This window comes from Hyperolius riggenbachi, chromosome 4, assembly GCF_040937935.1.
Source record: "Hyperolius riggenbachi isolate aHypRig1 chromosome 4, aHypRig1.pri, whole genome shotgun sequence".
Lineage (NCBI taxonomy): Eukaryota > Metazoa > Chordata > Amphibia > Anura > Hyperoliidae > Hyperolius > Hyperolius riggenbachi.
This window is the reverse complement of record NC_090649.1, coordinates 320,190,887-320,216,066: the sequence shown is the minus strand read 5'-3', so window position 1 is coordinate 320,216,066 and position 25,180 is coordinate 320,190,887. Positions and strand designations below refer to the sequence as shown.

The 25,180-nt window shown below is 40.2% G+C and overlaps 1 protein-coding gene across 1 annotated transcript in view; it reads right to left on the bottom strand.

Moving 5' to 3' along the window:
- Nucleotides 1–25,180, bottom strand: part of UST (uronyl 2-sulfotransferase) — a 337,418-nt gene that overhangs the window by 77,460 nt on the left and 234,778 nt on the right. The window contains exons 3-4 of the mRNA XM_068231724.1: nucleotides 8,339–8,494; nucleotides 7,147–7,226 (exon numbers count right to left, since the gene is read on the bottom strand). Of these exons, the coding sequence (XP_068087825.1) occupies nucleotides 7,147–7,226; nucleotides 8,339–8,494 (236 nt within the window). The remainder of the gene's footprint in view (nucleotides 1–7,146; nucleotides 7,227–8,338; nucleotides 8,495–25,180) is intronic.

Genomic DNA, 25,180 nt, shown 5'->3' with positions numbered 1-25,180 from the left:
CAACAAGCATTTCCAGCATGAAGGAGCATGACAAATCTTTGTGCTTCAAAGCAAAGGGGAAGGAGCCCATGGTCAACTTAGAGGATGAGGACAAGGCCAGCCAGCAATGCTTGCTCCATGCAGGAACAGTTCAGCTCACTGGGGCAACTTGGAGTCATTAATTTCTCCCTTTGCATGTTTAGCAGCCTGCTGTTCGTTAAAGTGGAACCAAATTAAAAATACAAGATTTCAGAGATAAAATCTTTTTTCTCAATTATAATAGTAAATAGCAGCCTTTTTCAGCTGCATGATGACAAATATAAAATATTTTACATTTATTGGAGGAACCCCTCCCTTCCTTTTATATTGCCGGGACAGAATCCGGCACACTGGTGGAGTAGGTGGTGTCCGGCAAAGGAGGAATTGCTAATGGCTGCCACCTGTATAACCCTAGTTATGAAAAGAGAAGGGTGAAAAGCATGCACAGAAATGCTCATAGGCTTGAAGGAGTGGTTATTTATCTTTGTATGTGTCAGAGTGGTGCAACTAAATATTTTGAATTAAAAAAATGTTTGGTTTGGGTCCGCTTTAAGGCATTTCTCATACATGTACTTGACAGACAGGCTATTTGTTGGTATAATGCTAATACATATATACATTTTATTTTAGTTTGATGTTACAAAATAGAAATCAGTAGTTAATTATTTGTGCCTATGTCAACGGTATATAGGGTACACTAGCAACTGCATCTCTCTTCTCATGTAACAGACTTTCTTATTTTCTCACTTCCCTATCCTCTTGTCATGAAATTATAGTTGTGGCATTTTTCAGTATCTGTAGAACGTAAACTGATGCTTTGCAGTGGCTACACTATAAGGTTTTGCCACCTCGCCCATACCCCAAAAAAGAGACATAACATGAAAACGAATTTATGGTTAAAGTAATTATGTTTTTCATTGCAGAATTCACAAACAAGCTAATGAAATATATAAAGCAACAGATAGCAACTGCTTTTGAAGGAAAATAATAATGCCATTTATGAGCTGCCATCATATAGCAACCTATAAATCAATTCAATTGGCTGACTCCACATGATAAATGTGCTAAGCACTTGTTTCTAAGCAGGCAGTATAATAAATTGGACCCTGATAAATCCCAAGCAAAGTTATGCACACACATCACAGACATAAGCACTATAGCATGGTACTGCAGTACCTGCCAATACAATATGTATTAATCTGTTATAATTTTTATTATTTTATTTGTGCTATAGCCTAGTTCACACAAATCAAATTACTAGACCTTTATTTCATTTTTTATTGGTTTTAACTTGAATGGCTGCCTTCTTAGTACTTTCTACATATGGAAGCACTGCCTGTATGCATACATATAAATAAAACTCAGCATTTAAGCCTTTGTGTCAAAACATTTTGGGGTTGATGCACTAACCCCGGTAATATTCCTGTGCGTAAGCAGCAGTGTACTGCATGTTACGTAACACTGCACTGTGCAATCCAATACTACAGACAATTAGTGCATCAACCCGCTTTGACACTGCCGATATGTACAAGATGATGGCTGTGAATTTTTTCTTTTCAGAGGTGTTTTTTTTTCTAATCAGTAAATCATTCTGTTTCATTGGAACATCTAAACTGTACCATGAGTGTGATTCCTTTGCTCGCACTACTAAAAGCAGGTAGATGTTCAAGCCCAATACCAAGCAGAATCAAAATCCTATCTAATAAAACCCCTGTGTCCCTGCGTACACCTGTCCCTGCATCCTTGGGTCCGTGCTTTTTGCTACTGCGCATGTGTGCAGCACGGACAGCCGTTGGGACAGGAGGGCAGGGCCAGGGAGGCGCGCGAGCGTTTGTGCGGGTGGATTGGTGCGTGCGCACAAGCGGCAGGTGCGCATGCGTGTCAGACAGAATCCGGCAAACTGGTGGAGTAGATGGTCTCCAGCAAAGGAGGAATTGCTAATGGCTGCCCCCAGTATAACCCTTGTTATGAAAAGAGAAGGGTAAAACGTATGCACTGAAATGCTCATAGGCTTGAAGGAGTGTTTATTTATCTTTGTATGTGTCAGAGTGGTGCAACTAAATATTCTGAATTAAAAAAATGTTTGGTTTGGGTAAGCTTTAACAGCCTTTGCTTTCAAATGAGCTTATTTGCCATCTCTTCCGTGGCAGTCAGCTGACACAGGGGAGAGGTCAAATTACAACTTGTCATTAGACACAGATGGGGAGAATTAAACAGGCTAAACTTTCTAAATACATACAGGGTGCATTTCTCTTTGTTTTCCTTCTGTCCTGTGCAAAAGTTCAGGTCCACTTTAATTAGCACATGTTAATCAGGCTTATTTTGTCATGCTAATCTGCAGTCCCCATTTAGGTGCTAAAATCACCATCCATCCTATCACTAATGAACCAGATGTTATGTATAAACCTTAAAGCACAGTGTTCTAAGAACAGCTCTGTGGTGCCTCCTACTGCAGGTGTCATTATAGGCATATGCCTGGTTTGCCTATGCCTAAATAGAGCCCTGCTGTAGCTCTGCCCAGTTTAGTTTACATAGCTTGATCTGTCCAAGTATGCTGAAATGCCCAGTCAGGTGAAGTTGCTTGCTGTGCTGTGTAGACCTGTCTGAGTTCTGCTGTGATATAGCTACAACTGCAACACTGCATACACAAGGATAACATACATACACAAGCATACACAAAGCACCACACAGGACTGTGGCCAGAAAAAAAAAATGTTTTGACCATCATGCAAGTACTGTGCAAATGTCTTTTATCCGAATCAGAATGTGGCCTCATATAATGCATTGGCACACAGTTGCCATAGCAAAGTGAATGAGCAATTACAATCAAAATAATTCCAAAAGTAGATGTAACTGGTATATCGTCTAGCTTGTAGCAGGCATCCGTAAAGGAAAACCTTTACAGGGGATACTAGTATAAAGTGAAGCCTAAATAAGCCTGATGGAATTATGATAGCATGGTCTCTCATCTAATTGGCTATGAACCAATCTATATTGTGTGTTCTTGGCTGATTCTATACTTTCTGGTTTCAATAACCTTGAGAAAGAGGACCCTCCCTGGCCCAAACACAGCTGTCAGTATTTATGTATGACAGAAGTATGGAATAAGTAACAGCTCAAATTGCAAATACATGGTATGCCAACCCTCTTTTACACTTATCTAGATTGTATGGTGGCTCCAGACATATTTTAATTCAGCACTATCAACAGTGGAAAGCTTATGCCTTCTTGACAGGGGTTCAAAAGTCTTATACCCTTGTACAGATATGGATATAGTATGCCTTGATAATATATGGAGTAGGGCAATAACATACTATATCTGTTTATGATGTCCCATATGATGATTTAGATGTAGAAACTCTACTAATTCAATAACTATGAGAATAATTTTCTAATAGCAACAGAAAACATATTGGACTAGCACCATGTAAATAAATATGTACACCTAATGCGACTGTACAGTAGTAGACCAGAATGTGCTAAGGGCAAGACCAACAATATATATGCAAAGAAAGAGTAGCCTGCTGCTTGGTGTCTCTCCCCGGCCTCTTGGATTCCCCCTCCGCCTCCTCACATAAGCCTCCTTCTTCTTGCTACTTTTTGCACCCCAATATATTCCACTGCAATGCATTATCACTCCGCTACCTTATCTTTAGGTAGCTATTTCCAATGCATCATTCTCTTCATATTGCTGAGCCCTTTTTGATCTGATTACTCAGTTTTTTGCACTCAAGATACCCCTATGTACTTAATGCACTTTACCATGACTATATTGCTCAAGCACTTTATTTGTTTATATTTCTATGCATTGTTTAGTTTGCACACATTTTTTGTAACTTATTAAAGGAGTTATCAGGCAGTTATATGGAAAATAAGTGCTACGTACCCTGCGCCTGCGCAGTGCGCTCCGAACCATGTGGCGGTGATTGACAGCACCGCTCCCGCAGGTGCAGTATAGGCCGACCTCTGGGTCGGCCTGACATCATCGCCACGGACCGGGAAGCTTCACAGGTGAACGGCTCACCACGGAGCTGCAGCGAGGGACATGCTGGCAGCTTGGGGCTGGACGAAGCCCCGGGTAAGTAGCACTTATTTTCCATATCAATGCCTGATAACTCCTTTAAGATCTTTTGTACCAATCATGTGAGTGGTTATCCTATGCTATTTATTCAGGTTTATTGATATATATATATATATATATATATATATATATATATATACAGTATATATATATATATATATATATATATATATATATATATATATATATATTGTCATTCCGGTGAGGTGGTTTATATAACCTTTTGGGAGGTGTCCAAACTTGGCCATTATTATTTATACACTGTATTATTATTCAATTCATGTATTTGAGAGACATCGCTTGCTACCTTTTTTGGTGAGATTTTAATTGTTTTTATTGTTTTTTTGTGGTTACACATAATAAAGAATTTGTCACATTTACTTTAATTGGTCTGGTGCTTTTCAAAAAGGGTACACTTTCTTTGCATATATAATAATTTTCTAATACACCTTAACCCTTGGCGGTAATCCCGAGCTAGGGTCAGGGTGAAAAACCGCAGCTAAGAGCGGTAATCCCGACCTATGCTCAGGGTAGCCGCCGGAGGCTGTGTGCAGAGTACAGCACGCAGCGGGCGTTATTACATACCTCCTAGGGGATCCCGACGTCGGTTACCATTCTTCTTAAGGTGGTCACTAACGATCCAATTTCTAGTGAAAAATCGTTAGAGCGATCAGATAATTCTGATTGGAAGAAAAATCGTTCACTACACCATCAATGAACCAATCTTTGCTTCCTATCTATCACAACCAACAAGAAAATCCAAATTTTGGTTTGACCAAAATCCAATCGGAGGATTATATTTATAATCGTTCATAATCGATTGTGCCCATCAATGGAGATCATTTACAACCAATCTGATCAGAATTTCTGATCGCTCGAACGATTTTTCACTAGAAATTGGACTGTTAGCGGCCACCTTAACTCTCCTCCGGGACTCTGCTTTGTGCTGGTGAGATCACCAGCTGTTGTCATGGCGACAGCTGGCAATTTCACTTTAGAGTTGCAGCCCCACCCAGAGGATGGAGGCATAGCTGCAGCACTGGAGCCAGGGAGGTGAGTGATTGAAAAACTGCTGCAGATCTCCCTGGCGGTATGATTTTTTCCAGGTTTTAGGGTTTGAAAGGGTGCAAAAAAACTGCACCGCTTTCAGACCCTAAAATCCAGAAAGAATCATACGGCCAAGGGGGTTAAACATGCACATACCCAAATTGGCGTAAGCACAAGAAGTAGTTGTACGCCTGCATGGTGCATGGCTGCTGGCAATTAAGTTAAGTGAATCCTGGTCATCTGCACTGGTGCAGCACTTAACTATGTTGCTGCACTGATACAATGATCAAGAATGTATTTTTTCTGACAAAAACTGCAAGGAAAATGTTTATAAAGCATCCGCCTAGTATTTAAAAAAAAAACCTATATATATATATATATATATATATATATATATATTTTCTCTTTCATATACTTTTTTTTTTTTAAAGAAGAGTGTGGTCTCGCCCCTCTTCCACTGAAGTTGAAGTTTGAGTTTTAACCCTTCCAGTAATTTGGAAACCACTTATATCTTTTCTTGCTATTAGTTTTATGCTGTGCTTAATGCTTTAGACCAGTGGTCCCCAAACTTTTTCGGTCAAGGGCCGGGTCAAAATACTTTAGACTGCTGGGGGGCTGGAGTATACATAAAATGCTGTAGAAAAACATTACATTGAACCTTGGTATTGCAGACAGCGCCTACTAACAAGTGCAGCCTCATGTCTCAGCATGTCAGCATGTTCAGATAGTATGCCCTCCGAATTCAGCAAGTGCAGTCATTATGCCACCAACACAGCAAGTGCAGATATTGTGACCCTAGCATAGCAAGTCATATGTGAGCCCTAATGTCATCCCCCCTTCCCCCAAAATGACCCCGTCTCCAGTAATTGCTTGAACTGAAAACTATCCACCCCTACACATGGGCACACACATTCATGCGGTTCCTGAATACGGTTTTGTGCGCCAGTGAAGCATACCTAGGATTGGAAGCCAGCGAATTACTGCTTTCTGGCTTCCATGTGGAAGGGTAGTGTCAGCTCTGCTATTCTATATGCAGCCACCAATATTTAAAGATGCAGCAGGCCACATCTATTGTATATGTAATACATTTTGTGTGTGAAAGGCCGATAAAAAAGCCTCAGGGCGCTGCATACGGCCCGCGGGCCTTAGTTTGAAGACCACTGCTTTAGACCATAGATGAGATTTGAGTTTCATACCACTTACAATATTCACTGAAAATAATGCACATTTAATTCCACTTATCACTATTTCCATTGCCACTTAGCATAAGAGATTTTGTCTGAAGAAAGAAAACTTTATTTACCTAAAAAGGTATCAGCTTTACTATTAGTTATCAAACATTTACTTAGAAATAACTGAATCCATAACAATAACTTGTGTTCCAAAACGGTAAGGGCCCTTTTACACTGTGGAAGTTTCATTGTGACCTAATTGCAACTGCATGGAGCTGAAAAGTCGCACTGCGTGGTAGTGTTGTAACCATAAAGTGAAATGATGCCTCTCTTCCACAGTAAATGCACTTGTTGCCCTGTTACCTCAAACAAAGGATCTGTCATACAGAGCTTCAGCATTAGAAAAGTTCCTCTATTGTTGCCAGCGTACACATCCAGTAGGTGTAAGTTTGGCCTTGCATTTGTGTCTTGTGAGGCCCAGAGATGCGGATCAAGTAAACATTTAGGGGCAGGAGACTTCTTTTTAACTGCATACATTGAGCTCTAGACAACCACACAGGTGACAAACATTAAACACGGGCCCTGTCCACAGCGTATAGTGAAGGTTAAAAACAAGGAAGAAACGCCATGTGGAAACAGTTCAGAAGAGAGCTAAATACAAACTCAGAGCTGTGCTTTTGATTGTAAAGGTTGTACAGGAGAACAGACAGGTATAAATTGTTCAATGTTCGCTTCAGGCAGTGATGGAATACACAAGCGCCCCACACGCTAATAAAATATCTACAATTGTTTTTCCACAATTCAGCCTGGCTAGCAGAAGCTGCTTACCTTGAGAAGTTAAGGAAGTGGACATGGCGTGTAAATAAATACGGTTGTTCAGAAGTACTGACATTTTTAATTAACTCCATCTAAAATTAAAACAGACATTAAGATGGTCACATATGGATATTACTTGGTTATATGAAAAGCAATGGAAAGAAAATAAGATGAACTGGCACTTTAAGTGTGAGTCAACCACAGACTGGCAACATAAGAAGCATGAAAAATAAGTGCATTCACACACCTTGTTCGTTTTTGGCACACAAGTCCACCAACTTACGGTGGTTGATAACTGTATCTTAAGCTTTTGCAATGAAAAAAAAGTGTCTGAGCTACATGGAATCCACCTAGCTGAGACACCAATCACCCCACCTGTGCAAAGGTAAGGTTGCCTGCAAAACGGGGAAAGGTTTGAGAAACACTGATTTAAACAAACACTAATGCCACCAGCTTATATCAGCCTTTTGCATTCTATGATTCTGACACAGGTACACACACCCAGATAAATGTATAGCTAATATAACTGGCTGATAAATAGTTGTAAAGGTGGTACATACAAATGCCTTGATCTTCCAGAACTGACATTTCACAAACTGTATAGATATACACAGGTATTCACCTCACTTTGAAAAAAAATAATTTTGGATTTTCCCAACTACAGGGGCAGACAAATGAGACCTAGGTCATGACATAGCACTGTGGGAGCCTTGTTGCATTGTGGATAATAGCGGCTGTTTCTAACTGCCAAGCAACCAGTATCTCCCTCTGTGCATATGTATATCTATAAAAAAACAATCTTTTAGCTTATCGCATTGTTAGGGGTTGTGGTTATAGATAATGGCCAGATAACTTCATCTTAAGTCCCGGGGCGGAGACACTCATCTTCGGCATTTAATGGGTGTCACGCACTCACCTCCGGCGGCGTCCTGCAGGGCACTGATTGGTGAATCATTCAATTTCCTGTTTGTTTTCATATACAGTGATGTGAAAAACTATTTGCCCCCTTCCTGATTTCTTATTCTTTTGCATGTTTGTCACACTTATTGCACACTTATTGCAATTGTCTGTACCAACAACATCTAGCTTTAGCATCATGCCACTACATTAGGTTCAAGAAGTTTACGGTTGAACTCTGAAGAGACAGCCAGATAGCTAGGCAACAACAAACTTTACTGGCTGTAGAAACAAGATTTGAGCTTACTTGTTCATTTTTGGTCAGTCTGGTTTTATTGTGAATGTCAGAAGTAACCAAATTGAATCCATGCCTTTCCGAAAGAATACGCAGCAATAGGACAACGGTTCTGCTACCACACTTTCCGACTCTGTTATATACTACTTGGCTTGGAAATGGAAGTACCTACATAAAAAGAAAATACATACAGTAGTCAGTATACCTCTAGTGTACATCAATCTCCATGCATAAAAATGCTGATACAAAATATTTTAATTTTCTTTATTGAAAGAAATTAAGAGTTTTACATAAAATATAATATAAGCAAATATTATGAGTTATAGGTTGGAATCCTACCGACAATACAGATCGTAATGGTTCAACTCTTATTTGTAATCTGCTAGTAAATTAGAATTCTGAAACCGCTCTTCTCTCTCTCTCGTTGGGCAATTATGTAAAGCCCAATGGCAGGAATATTTCCCTAGTCTTATGAAGGCCCTCAGTTGAAAAGCTCGGATCTACCTATACATAAGATAGCGTATTTTTCAAACTATAAGACGCACTTTTTCTCCCCCAAAAGAGGGAGGGAAGATGGTGCATCTTATAGTCTGAATGTACCTGTGGCAAGTGGGGAAAGCACCCCTGTCTTTTCTTTAGGTCTCGCTGGAGCATCCAGGGGCCTCTGGGTATTACCGATTTCCTCTGCAGGAAGCGTCTGCCCTTCCGCTCGATGAGTGCAGATGTACCACCTCCAGTAAATCTCTCTAGATTGTGCTGAGCAGTGAAGTTGGCAGCTGCTCAGTGCCCCTGTGCAGATCCCCTCACAAGCTTGATGACCCGGTCTTATGAGGCGGTGCTCCATGCTGCTCTCTGGTACTCGGGGTCTCCAGGAGATGAGACGTTTCCCTTTTGTATGCGTCCCTGGGGAGGAGGGAAGAGCTTCTGGGTATCACAGGTTTCCTCTGCAGGGAGCGTCTGGCCGCCTTCCGCTCTGCTTGATGAGTGCAGATGTTTAGAGGTGTACAAGCGGCAAGTGCGAAAGTTTTACATTGTTGCATCTCAGTGGGGTTTTTCACTTGATGCTGCTAATTGTGTCTAAAGCTCCTCAAGATGCTCCAGGACCATGAACACACCAGGTTTAGTATATTTTATTTCTCCTTGATTATTTTCCCTCTAAACCTAGGTGTGTCTTACATTCTTATAGTACTAAATTAGCTGAAATCTCTTTTAACCACTTCACATCAGGAGGTTGTTTTTACTTTATGGACCATTTCACCTTATATAAATATTTAAGAAAGAAAATAAAAACAAATCTCAAAACAAAATACTGTTTCTCAGCTTTCACCTATTATAGTTTTAAATTAAAATGTGCTGCTGTACATAAAAAAACACAAACTGTATTTATCTATTCATTCTGTTTATCACAGCCCTTAAATAATGTTGTCAGTACAATGTATGGTGATAAAATGTAATATATTGTAGCTGATGTGGTTTTAAAAGTGGGTGTGGGTAGAAGAGGTAGATAAAGAGGTAGATAAACAAAATGTTCATTTTGCATTAAAGGATACCACAACTGACATGTGGCATAATGAGATAGACATGGGTATGTACAGTGCCTAGCACACAAATAACTATGCTGTGTTCCTTTTTTTCTTTCTCTACCTGAAAGAGGTAAATATCAGGTATGTAAGTGGCTGACTCAGTCCTGACTTAGACAGGAAGTCACTACAGTGTGACCTTCACTGATAAGAAATTCCCCCTTTTTTATCTCTTTCTTGCTCTCAGAAGCCATTTTCTTCTAGGAAAGTGTTTTATAGTTGGAATTTCTTATCAGTGAAGGTCACACTGTAGTCACTTCCTGTCTGAGTCAGGACTGAGTCAGTCACTTACATACCTGATATTTACCTCTTTCAGGCACAGAAAGAAAAAAAGGAACACAGCATAGTTATTTGTGTGCTAGGCACTGTACATACCCATGTCTATCTCATTATGCCACATGTCAGTTGTGGTATCCTTTAACACCCATGTCTCTCTGTGTATTAGCCCTTACGTGTTGTTCCCATTGTATCCTGACTTACATGCCCCCGTTTCATGCCTCTCCCTTCTATTGCTCTATTCCAATCTCCCCAGTAATGGTGTCCCTCCTTTCATGTGGCTTCATATATAGTGACATCACCCCCCATTTATAGTGCCCTATGTAGGGTCCCACTTATAGTGCCACACTGTATAGTGGCCCTCTTGTAGTGCCTCCATTATAATCCTCCGCTTATAGTGTTCCCTACATAATAGTAATACAATATTGTGACACCTACATAATGCACCCCCTTATGGAGTCCTATTCACAGTGCCTCCTGGTGTCTCCTCAGTGCCTCTATTATGGTGACCTATTAATGACTCCTAAATGGTGCCCAATTATACTGCTCTCTGGTGGACTAGTGGCCCCCCCTTCCCCCATGCAAAGATCTGCTTTTGGGACACCCTGAGTAAGTAGTATTTCATATTGCTCCCAGGACAGTAATGATCACGTTGCTCTCCAGAAATGGATTCTCCTAACACATCTCACTCATTTGCTTTAAGTCATGTAACCAGTTTTTTAAATAGGATATTTAGTACCATAAACCTTGTTTTCCACACAAAAAGGTAACATTCTGGCACAGTGACAAGATAACAAATAGCATACAGTATTTAGAGCTATGAGGCAGGTGTAAATGTTTAGTAAGTCTATTTACATTAATAGAACAAAATAGTTTTCAATGTTGTCAGGCTTAACATGAAACAAAGTGAGATCCACTCCACTTCGGTCACTAGGACAGTGCTGGAACTAAGCAACTTGACCCACAGGAACCGAAGAAAGAAGAAAGTTCCGCACAATGTCCATAGCCACAATAAATCCCAACTTTATTGAATCAGGTAAAAGCTGTACAGCTAATACTGCTGATGATTTGACTGCCACAGCAAATGGGCATCCATACCTAGTTCCTTGCTTCATATTTATTTCTTTTGATGGTACATTATTAATCTTAACTTTTGTTACAGTTCAGCTGTACAGAATTTCAATTCATTTGAGGCTGGATTCACACTTAGAAGCGATCTGCCGAGTTGCGTTGCAGCATGCTGTTTTCAATGGGATGCAACGCAACAAAACACAACACATCTAAGTGTGAATCCAGCTTGAAGAAAACTTCAACTAACCAACTTTTTGTAATGTCTTCATTAAATTAGGCCATTTTACTGTACAGACCACTTAGCGTGTGTCAACTGTAACTATTACCTGTATCCCTGACTCCTCAAGTGAATATTGAAGGTTTAAGAGAAACTGATATATATTTATTGTAGTACAGGGTAGGCCCTTTATATGGATTTACCTTAATAAAATGGGAATGGTTGGTGATATTAACTTCCTGTTTGCGGCACATTAGTATATGTGAGGGGGAAAACTTTTCAAGATGGGTGGTGACCATGGCGGCCACTTTGAAGTTGGTCATTTTGAATCCAACTTTTGTTTTTTCAATAGGAAGAGGGTCATGTGACACATCAAACTTATTGAGAATTTCACAAGAAAAACAATGGTGTGCTTGGTTTTAACATACCTTTATTCATTCATGAGTTATGTACAAGTTTCTGACCACTTATAAAATGTGTTCAATGTGCTGGCCATTGTGTTGGATTGTCAATGCAACCCTCTTCTCCCTCTCTTAACACAATGATAGCAACACCGCAGGAGAAATGCTAGCACAGGTTTCCAGTATCCGTAGTTTCAGATGCTGCACATCTCGTATCTTCACAGCATAGATCATTGCCTTCAGATGACCCCAGAGATAAATACAATACAATAACATTTTTATAGCGCTTTTCTCCCATAGGACTCAAAGCGCTTAGCCTCTCTCAGATTCAGTAATTGGTAGTAGGATGAAGTATTCACACAACAAAAGTTATAATTCTGCAAATAAGTCTAATAAAAGTAATAAAAGTCTAAGGGGAGACCTTGGGGTCCATTCAACTGGCCCACGACGACTAATCCACTTTCCAGGAAATTGTTCATCTAGGAATGCTCGGACCTGACACCCATAATGTGGTGGTGCACCATCTTGCTGGAAACACTCAGGGAACCGGCCAGCTTCAGTGCATAAAGAGGGAAACACATCATCATGTAGCAATGTCCCATATCCAGTGGCCTTGAGGTTTCCATTGATGAAGAATGGCCCCACTATCCTTGTACCCCATATACCACACCATACCATCAATTTTATTTGTTCTAACAGTCTTGGAGGGATCTATCCAATGTGGGTTAGTGTCAGACCAATAGCGGTGGTTTTGTTTGTTAACTTCACCATTCACATAAACGTTTGCCTCATCACTGAACAAAATCTTCTGCATAAACTGGGGGTCCTGTTCCAATTTTTGTTTTGCTCATTCTGAAAATTCAGTGCGCCGATCTGGGTCATCATCGTTGAGATGCTGCAGTAGCTGGAATTTGTAAGGGTGCCATTTGTGAGTAGCTAATATACGCCGAAGGGATGTTCGTCTAATGCCACTCTCCAGTGGCATGCGGTGAGTGCTACGCTGTGGGCTCTTGCTGCATGAAGCTAGGACAGCCACTGATGTTTCTTCATTAGTGACAGATTTCATGCGGCCACATTGTGGCAAATCCAACACTGAACCAGTTTCACGAAACTTAGCAAGCAGATTGCTAACTGTAGCATGGGAGATGGGTGGTCTCGTAGGGTGTCTTGCATTGAAATCTGCTGCAATGACCCGGTTACTGCATTCACCAGAAATCAACACAATTTCTATCCGCTTGTCACGTGTTAGGCCTCGTTCACATCTGCTGCGCTGAAAAACGTGTTAAAAACGCATGCGCTTGTGCGCGCTTTAGTGCGCGTTTCTGTGCATTGCGCTGCACTTCTTTAAAGCACGTTTTGCTTAATGTAGCAGCAGCAGTTGTCAATAAAACTTTGTTTTTGTATGTAAATGTATTTTTTTCTCCAATTAGGGGTAAAAACGCATGCGTTTCTATGCCCTTCTATGCGCTAAAAAAGCGCACCCATTCACTTGCATTGATGTGCGCTTTACAGCTTAGCGCACAGAAATGCATGCAACACTACGTTTTTGTAACGTTGCTCAGCGCAGCGCATAGATGTGAACCAGCTACATTTAGTTAGATGGAAAAATCAATACCTTGCTGAACACACAGGGCAGTGCGCTGTGGAAAGCGCACAGAAACGTCCCTGATGTGAACGAGGCCTTAACTTTGGTGACATGTCTATAGCTGTAAACAGACTTGTAAATAACTCATGAAAGAATAAAGTTGCATTAAAACCAAGCACACCATTGTTTTTCTTGTGAAATTCCCAATAAGTTTGATGTGTCACATGACCCTCTTCCTATTAAAAAAACCAAAAGCTGGATTCAAAATGGCCGACTTCAAAATGGCCACCATGGTCACCACCCATCCTGAAAAGTTTTCCCCCTCACATATACTAATGTGCCACAAACAGGAAGTTAATATCACCAACCCTTCCCATTTTTATTAAAGTGTATCCCTATAAATAGCCCACCCTGTAGATCTGTCATAGGTGTTTAATGTTGATGACCACTTTTATATGTCTATTTGGTCTGTTTGACAGGGCTGTAGCTTACAGTTTATTTAGTTATTTGCATTTAAACGTGAGCTTGGTCTATATGAATCCCTTCCTATATTATTTACACAATTCTAATAATTTAGATACAAGAATATCCTGGAATCCTGGCAGGACTCAGCTGGATTACCATCCTCACCAGAAGTTTAAGGCTGGGTTCACAGTGGTGTGTTGCACAGCGCTTGTGTTAAAATGTCTGTGAACTGCAATGGGGACTGGACATGGGCATTAATTTTGAGACTGCATGCAGCAAGTTCGAAGAATGCAATCTGTTACAGTGAACAGGCTCATAGAATTGTATGGGCAGTGAGTTGACATGCAGAATTATTCTGCAACGCAATTGACCATTGTGAACAGGGCCTTAGGCTGGATTCACAGTGGTGTGTTGCATAGCGCATGTGTTAAAATGTGTGTGAACTGCAATGGAGACTAGACATTAATTTAGAGTCTGCATGCAGCGAGTTAGAATAACACGATCAGTTGCAATGCAGAAGTGTGAACAGGTCCATTGAGTATGGGCAGTGAGTCGACATGCAGAATTATCCTGCAATGCACCTGATGCAGTGTGAACTAATTCTTAGGCTGGATTCACACTGTGCGCATTGCATAACAAACGTGTTATAATGAGTGTGAACTGCAATGGAGACTGGACTGGCAGCTAGAAAAACGTGATCTCATACAACACAGAAGTGTGAATAGCCCCATAGAATTGTATGGGCAGTGAGCTGATATGCAGAGTTATTTTGAAACGCATTGGACGTAGTGTGAAAGAGCTCTACAGTTTAAGGACAGGAGTTTCAGTTCGGTTTATTTCTTCAGTTTAGTGAAGCGTCTAGTTCTGCTATACTTTATTCAGACATTTTCAGCAATGGAATACTGTCTAAATTATTTATCAGCTCATCTTGTGTGTAACTGACTGCTCAGGTATATTAGGTCTGTGTAAGAAGCTACAAATTCTGCTAGTATTTTGAGGTAGATTCTGCCACTTTATTCCTTATTATTATTCTGGAAAATATCACATTAGGCTTTTTCCCCACAGCTGTTTGCCAATCCTTTTCCAGCTTTTCCCCATAGTCAAAGATTGTTTGTGCTTGTTTTAGTAATTCCTTTTATGTTTCAGTTTAAATTAACATTTCACGCCATCTTATTTTCTGCTGCCATATGAGGCAGTAATGCACTGTGTAGATATTTTTGATTATCCATCTGCCTAATTAATCTATTTTTTAGTTTGTTTTGGAGCATGTCTTCTTCATACTAATACTGGTAGATACTATAAAATGCCCCGTTTGCCTTGCTTTAAAATCTTCACATAAATCCACCTTTCCAGTGTTACCAGTGCTATCATTTTTTATACAAAACTTACAGTCTCATTTACTTATCAGGTCCTTCAGCCATGCCAAATTTTTCTTAGACAGTTCCTTAATTACAAACAGGTTTTGTCCCAGCAGTTTGTTTGTAAGTGGAGTCATATATTACACTTGCTTGAATGTGTACATATCAGTTAATAATATATTTCAACTTAGTTGATTTAATGTGCTTTAAAGGGTAAGTTAAAAAAATTGATACTTACTTACAGTAGGGCATCTAAATAAGTCGAGAGTAAGCATCTGAATAAGCATCTGGTACTCTTTCTTCTAGAGCTGAAATCCACAAACCCCAGCCCTGCTCCCTTCATATGAGACTGTTATTTCATTGAGTGCTACACAAGGGTAAAAATGCTTATTGTTTTGGTGTTATTTCTGTGTAGCTTTTACAAGCATAACATAGTTTTATGTAGGACTGAATCTGGTACTAGTTTTTCCTTAGTATTGACAGATGTAAAAATATATATTTCAGTCTATGCCAATTACTAGTGTACAGTGCTGCCCATAATTATTCATACCCCTGGCAAACTTTGACTTCAAGAGACTCAGAGATGAGTGACGTCAGCACCAGACTTCTGCGCATGCGCGGCGGGAAGCAGTGGACATTTCAGCATGACAATAACCCAAAACACACAGAAAAAGTGGCAAAAAACTGTTTGGCAGACAACAACATTAACATTTTGGAGTGGCCCAGCCAGAGTCCTGACTTGAATCCAATTGAGACTCTGTGAAGGAAGCTAAAGATCAGGGTAATGGCAAGAAGACCCTCCAACCTGAAAGAGTTGGAGCTCAAATGCAAAAATCTGGTCTGCAATTATAGGAAGAGTTTGATTGCTGTAATAGCCAATAAAGGATTTTCTATTGATTATTGAGAAGGGTTTGAATAATTTTGGACAGGACACTTTTTGCTCAAATTTTTTTTCCCACAATAATGCCTCTTGTACATCATCTTTTGGGAGACATCTATGTCATTTCCCATCAAAAAATTACTTGCTGGTTGAATAAAAGTAACTTTAAAGTCAAAATTTGCCAGGAGTATGCAGAATTATGGTCAGCACTGTAGCATGTTAAAGCCAGTTTATCTGCAGAAAATACATAAACATGTGTATATTTGAGACATCAGACATTCCAATATGTCCTACAGGTATGGACTATACCTTTCATTCCATACCATGCTGAATATAATAGAATGTAATGAATATATATATATATATATATATATATATATATATATATATATATATATATACATGAAATCTGCATAGATTAGTAAATATCATAACTGGAATGGCGATCATATCAGTCCAAACTGCAAATAATCACGTGCCTACAGCCTCAACACACATGCTGGAAAAACACATGAAAATGACACGAAAATACGAAAATATAATAAGAAGGTGAACACAACTGAAAAAAAATGAAAACTAGAGTATATACACTGGCAAATAGGATTAAGCTCCTGGAATATTCCCATAAGAAATCCATGCAACAGAAGAGCAAGCTAACTCTCCATAAAGCCACAGAAGAACTTTTGAATGTCTTGGATAATCCTCTAATGACTCTAGCATCAGGGATAAAGTAAATCCCACACAGTCTGCTCAATTTTACTTAATAAATGGCAGTAGGCAGGGTGCCCTCTCTTGCCTTTCCTTTTATTAAGACCGTAGATTAATTCATGAACGCCATTAGGACAAATAAAAAAAACAGAGGTAGAGAATGTAAGGTCACAGCTTTTGTGGATGACAAGCTATTCTAATACTTTTTTTTTCAAGCACTTTACTGTCATTGTGTAACACTAAACCTGACCAAAGAGAAAGTTATTCTGAAAGACATCCAGAATTAAAATAAATATAAATATCATATTATACCTAAAATGTCCTCAAAATAAAGCCTTTTTACATCCAATAAATGAAGAAGATTAGCATTTTTGTGTGCTGTTGATTTCTTTAATATTACCATTGGTAAAAGTTGCGCTTTTCTGCAATCCTGCACCACCGCCACCCTGCTGCCTAGCTATAGAAGGTAGAAGGGGTATATCCCAGTGCTAACAACCTTTGAGGCCTTTGTTTAGAAACTGCAACAGTAGAAACACTTACTTGCAGCACTTTGCAAATTAATGATGGAAAGAACACAGAATCTCTTACAGCAATTCAAACAAGGCCAGGAACAAGAATTAGGAAAAATATTCTTAGGAAAACAGTAGATTAAAACATTGATTAACATAATCTCCCAACACTTTCAATGTGCTGACTAAGTGGTCTAGAACCCCAGAAACATTAAGGCCTCTTGCACACTGCAAGTTATTCCGATTCAGATTCCGCTTTTTAATCAGTTTTTACATCCGATTCAGATTCCGATTTGCAGTGTGCAGGGAGCAAACTGCAAATCGGAATCTGAATCGGATGTAAAAACTGATTAAAAAGCGGAATCGGAATCGGAATCACTTGCAGTGTGCAAGAGGCCTAAATAAGGCTTTTGGCGATGTGGAAGAGAATTGGGTTCTTTCCTTCACATCTGGTGTGGATATCCTATCAAATATAAATTCTAAAAATTAATAAGGGAGATTGTCAAGAAATTTACAGAAGAGAATCTTCTACAGAAACTGGAGGTGTTGGCAACCCTTTGGGGAAATATACAAACTCCCTCTTCTGTAATAAACTTAACATTACAAAGTCATGCATTCCAGCACTATAAGAAAAAAAAAACATTCATCCAACACAAACATAAAAAAAAAAAATGACAGTGTTCTCCCCAGGCTCTTTTAGCTGAGTGCTCCACCCGGCTGTCATCGGCTCACCTCCTTCTGTGCTGTAAGCAGAGTTGTGCAGAGAAGCTCTGGCCCGGCATTCTCTCATCTTGCCCCAACTAGCTACTTTTTCATGCCACACGGCTACTTTTTTTTTTTTTTTTTTAATACTGGGGAGCACACTGAAATATATCAAATAGTATGAAAAAAATCAACAGAGAATTAAGAAATTAGCAAGGAAAGATTCACCATGCAAGTGGGCAAAGAAGATCTGTACACTGGAACTTTAAAGCCCCTTTGGGTCAGTATACTGTACGTCCTACCTCTGGCCATATAACATGCATTTTAATGCAGTGGGCAAGCATAAAGTGCATCTATTTAAGATTAGACGCTCAGATCCTAACGCTCTCCAGGGGCAAGAGTGTACATTTAATCTAATCTAGAAAGGGCATTACAATATACTTCCACTCACACCATACGCACAACAGGAAGAGTTGTGTAAATGCTGACAATGGGTACAGGACTGAGAGAGAGCACTGGATTTATCCATGGTCACATGGATTATAAAATACAAAAAAAGACACAGAATATAGCTTTATTATCTCCCAAATAAGGACACTTAAGTATGATAAATTGCAGGTGCTAAAGGGGATGTGGCCAACAGCAAAATCAATCAATCTTTTACACACTCTCACACAATTACTCATTGAAAATCAGCCATTCAAACACTGGCCTCAATTCACTAAGCTTATCTCCTGTCTTTAATAACTCTTCTAGAGTTATCACCATGGTGATAAGGCATGTAGTATTCTGGAAACATTTTACCTCAGGCAAACCCAAAGTTAACTCTTCTGTCTTTAAGTTAACTCTTCAATCCTTAAAATAACTCCAGAGTTTACTAACTGCATGTGAAAATAACTACAGAGGAGGTAACTTAAGGAATGAAGAGATAAAATAACTTTCTCACTGTGTGGAGGTAAGTTATCTCTTGCCTTATTATCTCCAGCATGATCTTATTGAATTGAGGCCAATGAGATCACAAACCACTACTATCTCTAAACTGATTTAAAGGCAGAGGTTTTCATTTGCAAAGAAATATATTCTGCATACTCACAAATGCCATATAGTGGTGCCTCTGGGTCAGTATGTGTCCTAACTCTGGCTCTATAATATGCATGTTAATGCAGCATGCAAGCATACAGCATCTAACACACATTTATTTTGCAAAGTAAAACCAATGGACATTTTATTTTATTGAACTGGATATAGAACATGAACTCAGTTTGTAATTTATAGGCATATAGGTACATCAGAACTTCGGCACACTAAATGGCCCATATCCAATAATTTTTTTCACTTGAGTTATCTCCAAGGAGAAACATGTAATCTTCTCTTTAAACAAAATTGTCAACATGTTACAACTAAAAAAGTACCAAAAAGTTGGTGAAAAAGTACAATCAAATTTATTATGAGTATTTTCTAGCTTGCGGGTGGCTTAAAGAGACTCTGAAGCGAGAATAAATCTCGCTTCAGAGCTCATAAATAGCAGGGGCACGTGTGCCCCTGCTAAAACGCCGCTATCCCGCGGCTAAACGGGGGTCCCTTCACCCCCAACCCACCCCCCCGCAAAAGAGTGTCGTAGAAAGGTCGCAGATTTATTGCTTCCTGGAGGCAGGGCTAACGGCTGCAGCCCTGCCTCCAGTCGCGTCTGTCAGCGGCGCATCGCCGCCTCTCCCCCGCCCCTCTCAGTGAAGGAAGACTGAGAGGGGCGGGGGAGAGGCGGAGATACGCGCTGACAGACGCGCGTGGGGCAGGGCTGCGGCGGTTAGCCCTGCCCCAACCAGGAAGCGCTCCCCCGCTGCACCGAGGGGGATTTAGGGGTGAAGGGACCCCCGTTAAGCCGCGCTATAGCGGCGTTTTAGCAGGGGCACACGTGCCCCTGCTATTTATGAGGTCTGAAGCGAGATTTATTCTCGCTTCAGACTCTCTTTAAAGGGCATTTTATGACAAGTTATGAAAATATCACCGAGGAGAAAACTCAGGTGAAAAAGTTAATTGCATATGGACCCATGGCCATAAGCTTTTCATTTTTCACCTGAATTTTCTCCTGGGTGATATTTTCACAATTTGAAAATAAAATACTTTTACAACTGCCAGCAAGCAAACAAATACTCAAAGTATATTTTACAGTATTGTTTCACCTACTTTTTTGATACTTTTTCAATTGCAAAGTGGTAAAAAGTTATTTTAAATAGAATATGAAAAATTATCTCCTAAGGGAAAACTACGGTGAAAAAGTGAATTGCATATGGGCCCATGTCCCTTATTCAATTCACCTTTTCTCCTAAGTTTTTTACTGCAAAATATTTTATATTTTATGCAATTAATTTTTTCTTCCAAGTTTTCTTTTGGGTACAATTTTTACAACTTGACAATAAAATGCCTTTTAAACCACCAGCAACCAAGAAAATACTCAAACTAGTTTTGATAGTACTTTTTAACCTACTTGTTGGTACATTTTTTTAGTTGAAAAAGGATCTACTAGGAGAAAACGCAGGAGAAAAAGTTAATTGCATATGGGCCCATGGGCCATATGCAATTCACTTTTTCACCTGAGTTTTCTCCTAGGTGATATTTTTAAACTTGTCAATAAAATGCATTTTAAGCCACCAGAAAGAAAGAGAATACTCAAAATAATTTTGAAAGTAATCTATAATTTACTTTTTGGTACTTTTTTAGTTGAAAAGTACTGGTAAGTTATTTTAAATATGAGGTTAAAAATTATCTCCTAGGAGAAAACTGAGGTGAAAAAGTGAATTGCATATGGGCCCATGTGTCTAAGATTTATCATGCCCAAACCGTCTGTCTAGATAACTGTCCACACATCTTTGGATGACTTCTACAAGGAATGCCAGACTTGCTTTTGAAGATTACAGGAAAGCTGGGCCCTGTCAGGGGCAAATTGTTTATCCTAAAAATAACTATTATAATTGGAGCTGATAATCAACAGATATTTTAACAGATATTTTTCTGATGCGTCAGATAGCTGGTTAGAAAAATAACTTGGTGAATATTAAAAGTTTTACGGTCGTTAACATTTGAAGGACATTTTTAAAAAGTATGAATTGCAAACGTTATTCTTATTAAACAGCCAGTCGGATGAAACATCACATAGTTCTTTAATGGAGAGTCTGAAACAGATTCAGTGATCAATATATGACACATCCTATCCCTACCCTCCTGTGATCAAGCAACAGAAAGCTTGCATTTCTTTCCTCCAAATGATCCCCGTCCTGACAGTACTCTGTGAATCTTAAAAACAGCAAGTCTATGAAGAATCTTACTATGCCTAATCAAAGAAATAGAGCAGAGGCAAAAATAAGTGATTCATCTCATGTCCCAACAACTTATAAACTTTTCTTATCTTCAAATAGTGATTCTGAGGCATACAGATTAGTACTAGTTACATGTTAGCACTGATTAAAGAACAACAAGCCCTCATTATGATGTAAACGGCAGCTGCATTTTCTAGCTAGCGTTACTGCATAAAATCACCACCAGTTATAACTAAATGTTAAAGATGATCCTGGGCAAATGACAGCCCTAGGCCAATATCAAGTGCTCCAGCTGTTCTGTGCTGCTCAACATGTTGACATCGAATAAATACCACACATTATGCAGTAAACTTCTCCATCTGGAAAACAGCAATTGCCATTTAGAGTAAAACAGAGAATTCCTATATTTACACTTGTGAGCATTTAAGACAATCTGATTTGATGACAGAGAACTTATCTACAGACCACAAATGAACAGGTTTAAGGCGGCAATACAGAAAAGTTATATTTGTATAAAAAACACTTGGAACTTGATCATACATAATCGTAACTCTAAGCTAACTCTAAGCATACATAATCGTAACTCTAAGTTGGACTTCAGGTAGAGGTGGGCGAACAGTTCGACTGTGTTAGCCGAACTGTTCGGGCTGCCCAACCTGTTATGTTGCTGTGGCTTTTACTACTTCCGGGTCGCAATGACCCGGAGTAGTACGTCTGCGCTGGCCCGGCGGAGCGCGTCCTAGATCGCGCTCCCGTTGCCGGGCACTCTCTGCGTATGTGTGTGACGTCATGAGCGACGTCACACACATGCGCAGAGAGTGCCCGGCAACGTGAGCGCGATCTAGGACGCGCTCCGCCGGGCCAGCGCAGACGTACTACTCCGGGTCATTGCGACCCGGAAGTAGTAAAAGCCACAGCAACATAACAGGTTGGGCAGCCCGAACAGTTCGGCTAACACAGCCGAACTGTTCGCCCACCTCTAACTTCAGGCACAAATATTAGTCTTCAAATTCCATAATCCAGGGCAGGTTCTAGACTTTTTGCGAGAATGCTGCACCTCCCCCCCCCCCCATGCTCTCCTCCCCCCAAGAAGTCTTTGTGGTTTCAGTGTTTGTGAGTGATTGTGCCTGCACAGCATGGCAATCACTTAGCATATGAAGTCTGCCAATCTCCCCACATATGATGTGAGGCAATCACCCCACACATTAAGTGTGGCAATCACCCCACATAGAAAACACAGCAATCACCCCAAATTTCAATTGCAGCTAATACCCCACATATGAAGTGCAGCAATCACCCCACATATGAAATACGGCAATCAACCCATATATAAAATATGGCAATCACCCCAAAAAAGAAATGTGGCCTTAACAATGCAGCAATGAGCTCACATAGAAAATGTGCTTAGTGTGTGGGGAAGGTGACATAGTCACTCATTCAAACCTCAGTCAGATCATGCAACTCAGGTGGCAGCCAACTTCACCACCACAAGACATGATGAATGCCGCCATGTGTGTGTTCGTCAGCCTCAGCCACCCTGACTGCCTCTGGCTAAGCCTCTCTCTGGGCCTGATCCAATTCGCTTTTTCTTGTAGGTGATACATTTACCTTGTATCAATAAAATGCCTTTTAAGCCACCAAGCAAGCAAAACATTACTCAGTATAATTTTGGCAGTACTTTTTTACCTAATGTTTCGTACATTTTCAATTACAGAGTGCTGAGTTATTTTAAACAGAAGATGAAAAATTATCTCCTAAGAGAAAACTTGATTTGGACAAGGCCCTTTTTCTATTCTCCACGCCGCCCTTCCCTGTCCACTCACTACGTGTGGCTGCCTAAGGCTCCACGACCCTCCAATGCCCAAAGCTGTAGGCATGCAGAAGAGTCTTGCACACATATAGCACACATGTTCAGTCAGACATTAGAGAACAGAGCCACTGGGCCAGTAGTGCCACAGACTACTAACTGCTCACCCTGCTGTAAGTGCTTGTGTCACCCCCTTCAGTGGTGGTGGGTGTATATCTCATCTGTCAGCCGTGTCCTCAAGACTCCTCCATTTAAAGGCCTTCAGCTGCTTTCTGTGCTCCTCCTGCGAGTAGTACAACACCAACACTGCTTCCTCTTCTTCCTCCACACTGAGGGCTGGTTCACACTGAGCGCTTTTTCAGCTGTTTGCTCATCGCCGGCGCAAAGCGCTGCTACTAATGTATCTCTACGGATACATTCACACTGCGACGTTTGCGATTTCGATCAATCGCAAACGCACTGCATGCAGTGTCTTTGGGGTGATTGCACTGTAATTCTCATTCTATTGGCGGGAATCACAAGTGCAAATCACGCTGAATCATGATATTTTGCCTGCAAATCGCGATCAAGGAGATGAACGCGATCGCAGGCAAGCGGCGCTCCATGCGCCGAGTATGAACTAGCCCTGACGTTGCTCTCCCCTCTGGACTTGACTTCTCTTCCCCTCTCTCTCCGCCATACTCACTTTCCTGAGCAGTAAGACACTTTATGGTTCTGGTGCTGCTGCTATAGCCTGCTGTCTTGAATCATGTGATTCAGATTGCTTCATGGTAGGGCCAGCCCTGCCTCTTTCAAAAAGAGTAATCTCCCCTTAGCATCTGACCTAATTAGGAGGGGAGACTGGGTCAGAAAGGGTCACATTACAGGAAATTATAATGGCTTGAAATGGAAGGGGTAAGTGAGGATTATTGATGGTCATGTCCAGGAAAACTCATGGAGAAGCATGTAATAAGTTTGGTCAGGTGACAGTTATGTTAGTCTCTGATTTGCTAGTCATGACCATGTACTGCAGCAGGATGTGATCACAGCAAATCAGAGCTTTGCAAATCTATCAGCTGATCAAACAAATCACATACTTCTCCATGAGTTCTGCTAGACAAGACCATCCCTAGTGAGGCAAAGCTGGGTGCCAACATAGTAGCAATGCTTTGCTGCACACCCCGCGTAAGGGTAATGCAGGGCTCTGGCGATCGCCAGACCTGGAATTACATCTCCCTCCGAGTTGCTACAGCGATGCCTGGATACTATGCCCGCCGCCTGGATACTATGTATCCCTAGTGAGGATGGTAGAGACAGAAAGGAAATGAAGGAAGGAGCTAATGTTCAAAATCAGCTAATGGTCAAAGCATGATAATCAGGCAAAAGGAGCTGGTATCTCACTGGCCTCCAGCCTTTTGATCACAGCAACACTGCAAACTGCAGTCCCTCAGCTTTGTAAATAAGGTCCCCAGTATAGCAATGCAAGAAACTATATTCAGATATTCGGCTGCACAAGAACATCATTTCATTCATTCAGCTCCACAAGAGCAACATTTTTGCAAATATGCTTAATTTCAGACTGATGCTAATTTTGGATTAATGTTATACAGCTTGGAATTGATCCAATTCCAAACTGCATAAATTTAACATGTAATTTTCATCAACTCAACCTTATTATTATCTCACTGACCATCTCTATCGTAAAACATATGTCATAAAGACAAATAAAATTATGTTCACAGTTATCTTCAGAAAATAATCTTCAAGAAAAAAATAGGTCTTCTGAGGCATCAAAAACTATTTCATTACACACAGACTGAAATGTGTGAATCAGTAATGAAAAAAATAAGCCAAGCTGTCTCACAATAATGACTCTTCAAGTAACACAATACTCTTGCTACAAAAAAGACGTAAGAGTAAATTTAGATAATATTATAGCATTGATTGCTTGAGATTGAAGACTCAAAGCACAAGATAAGAAGTAAAGAGAATGAATATATAA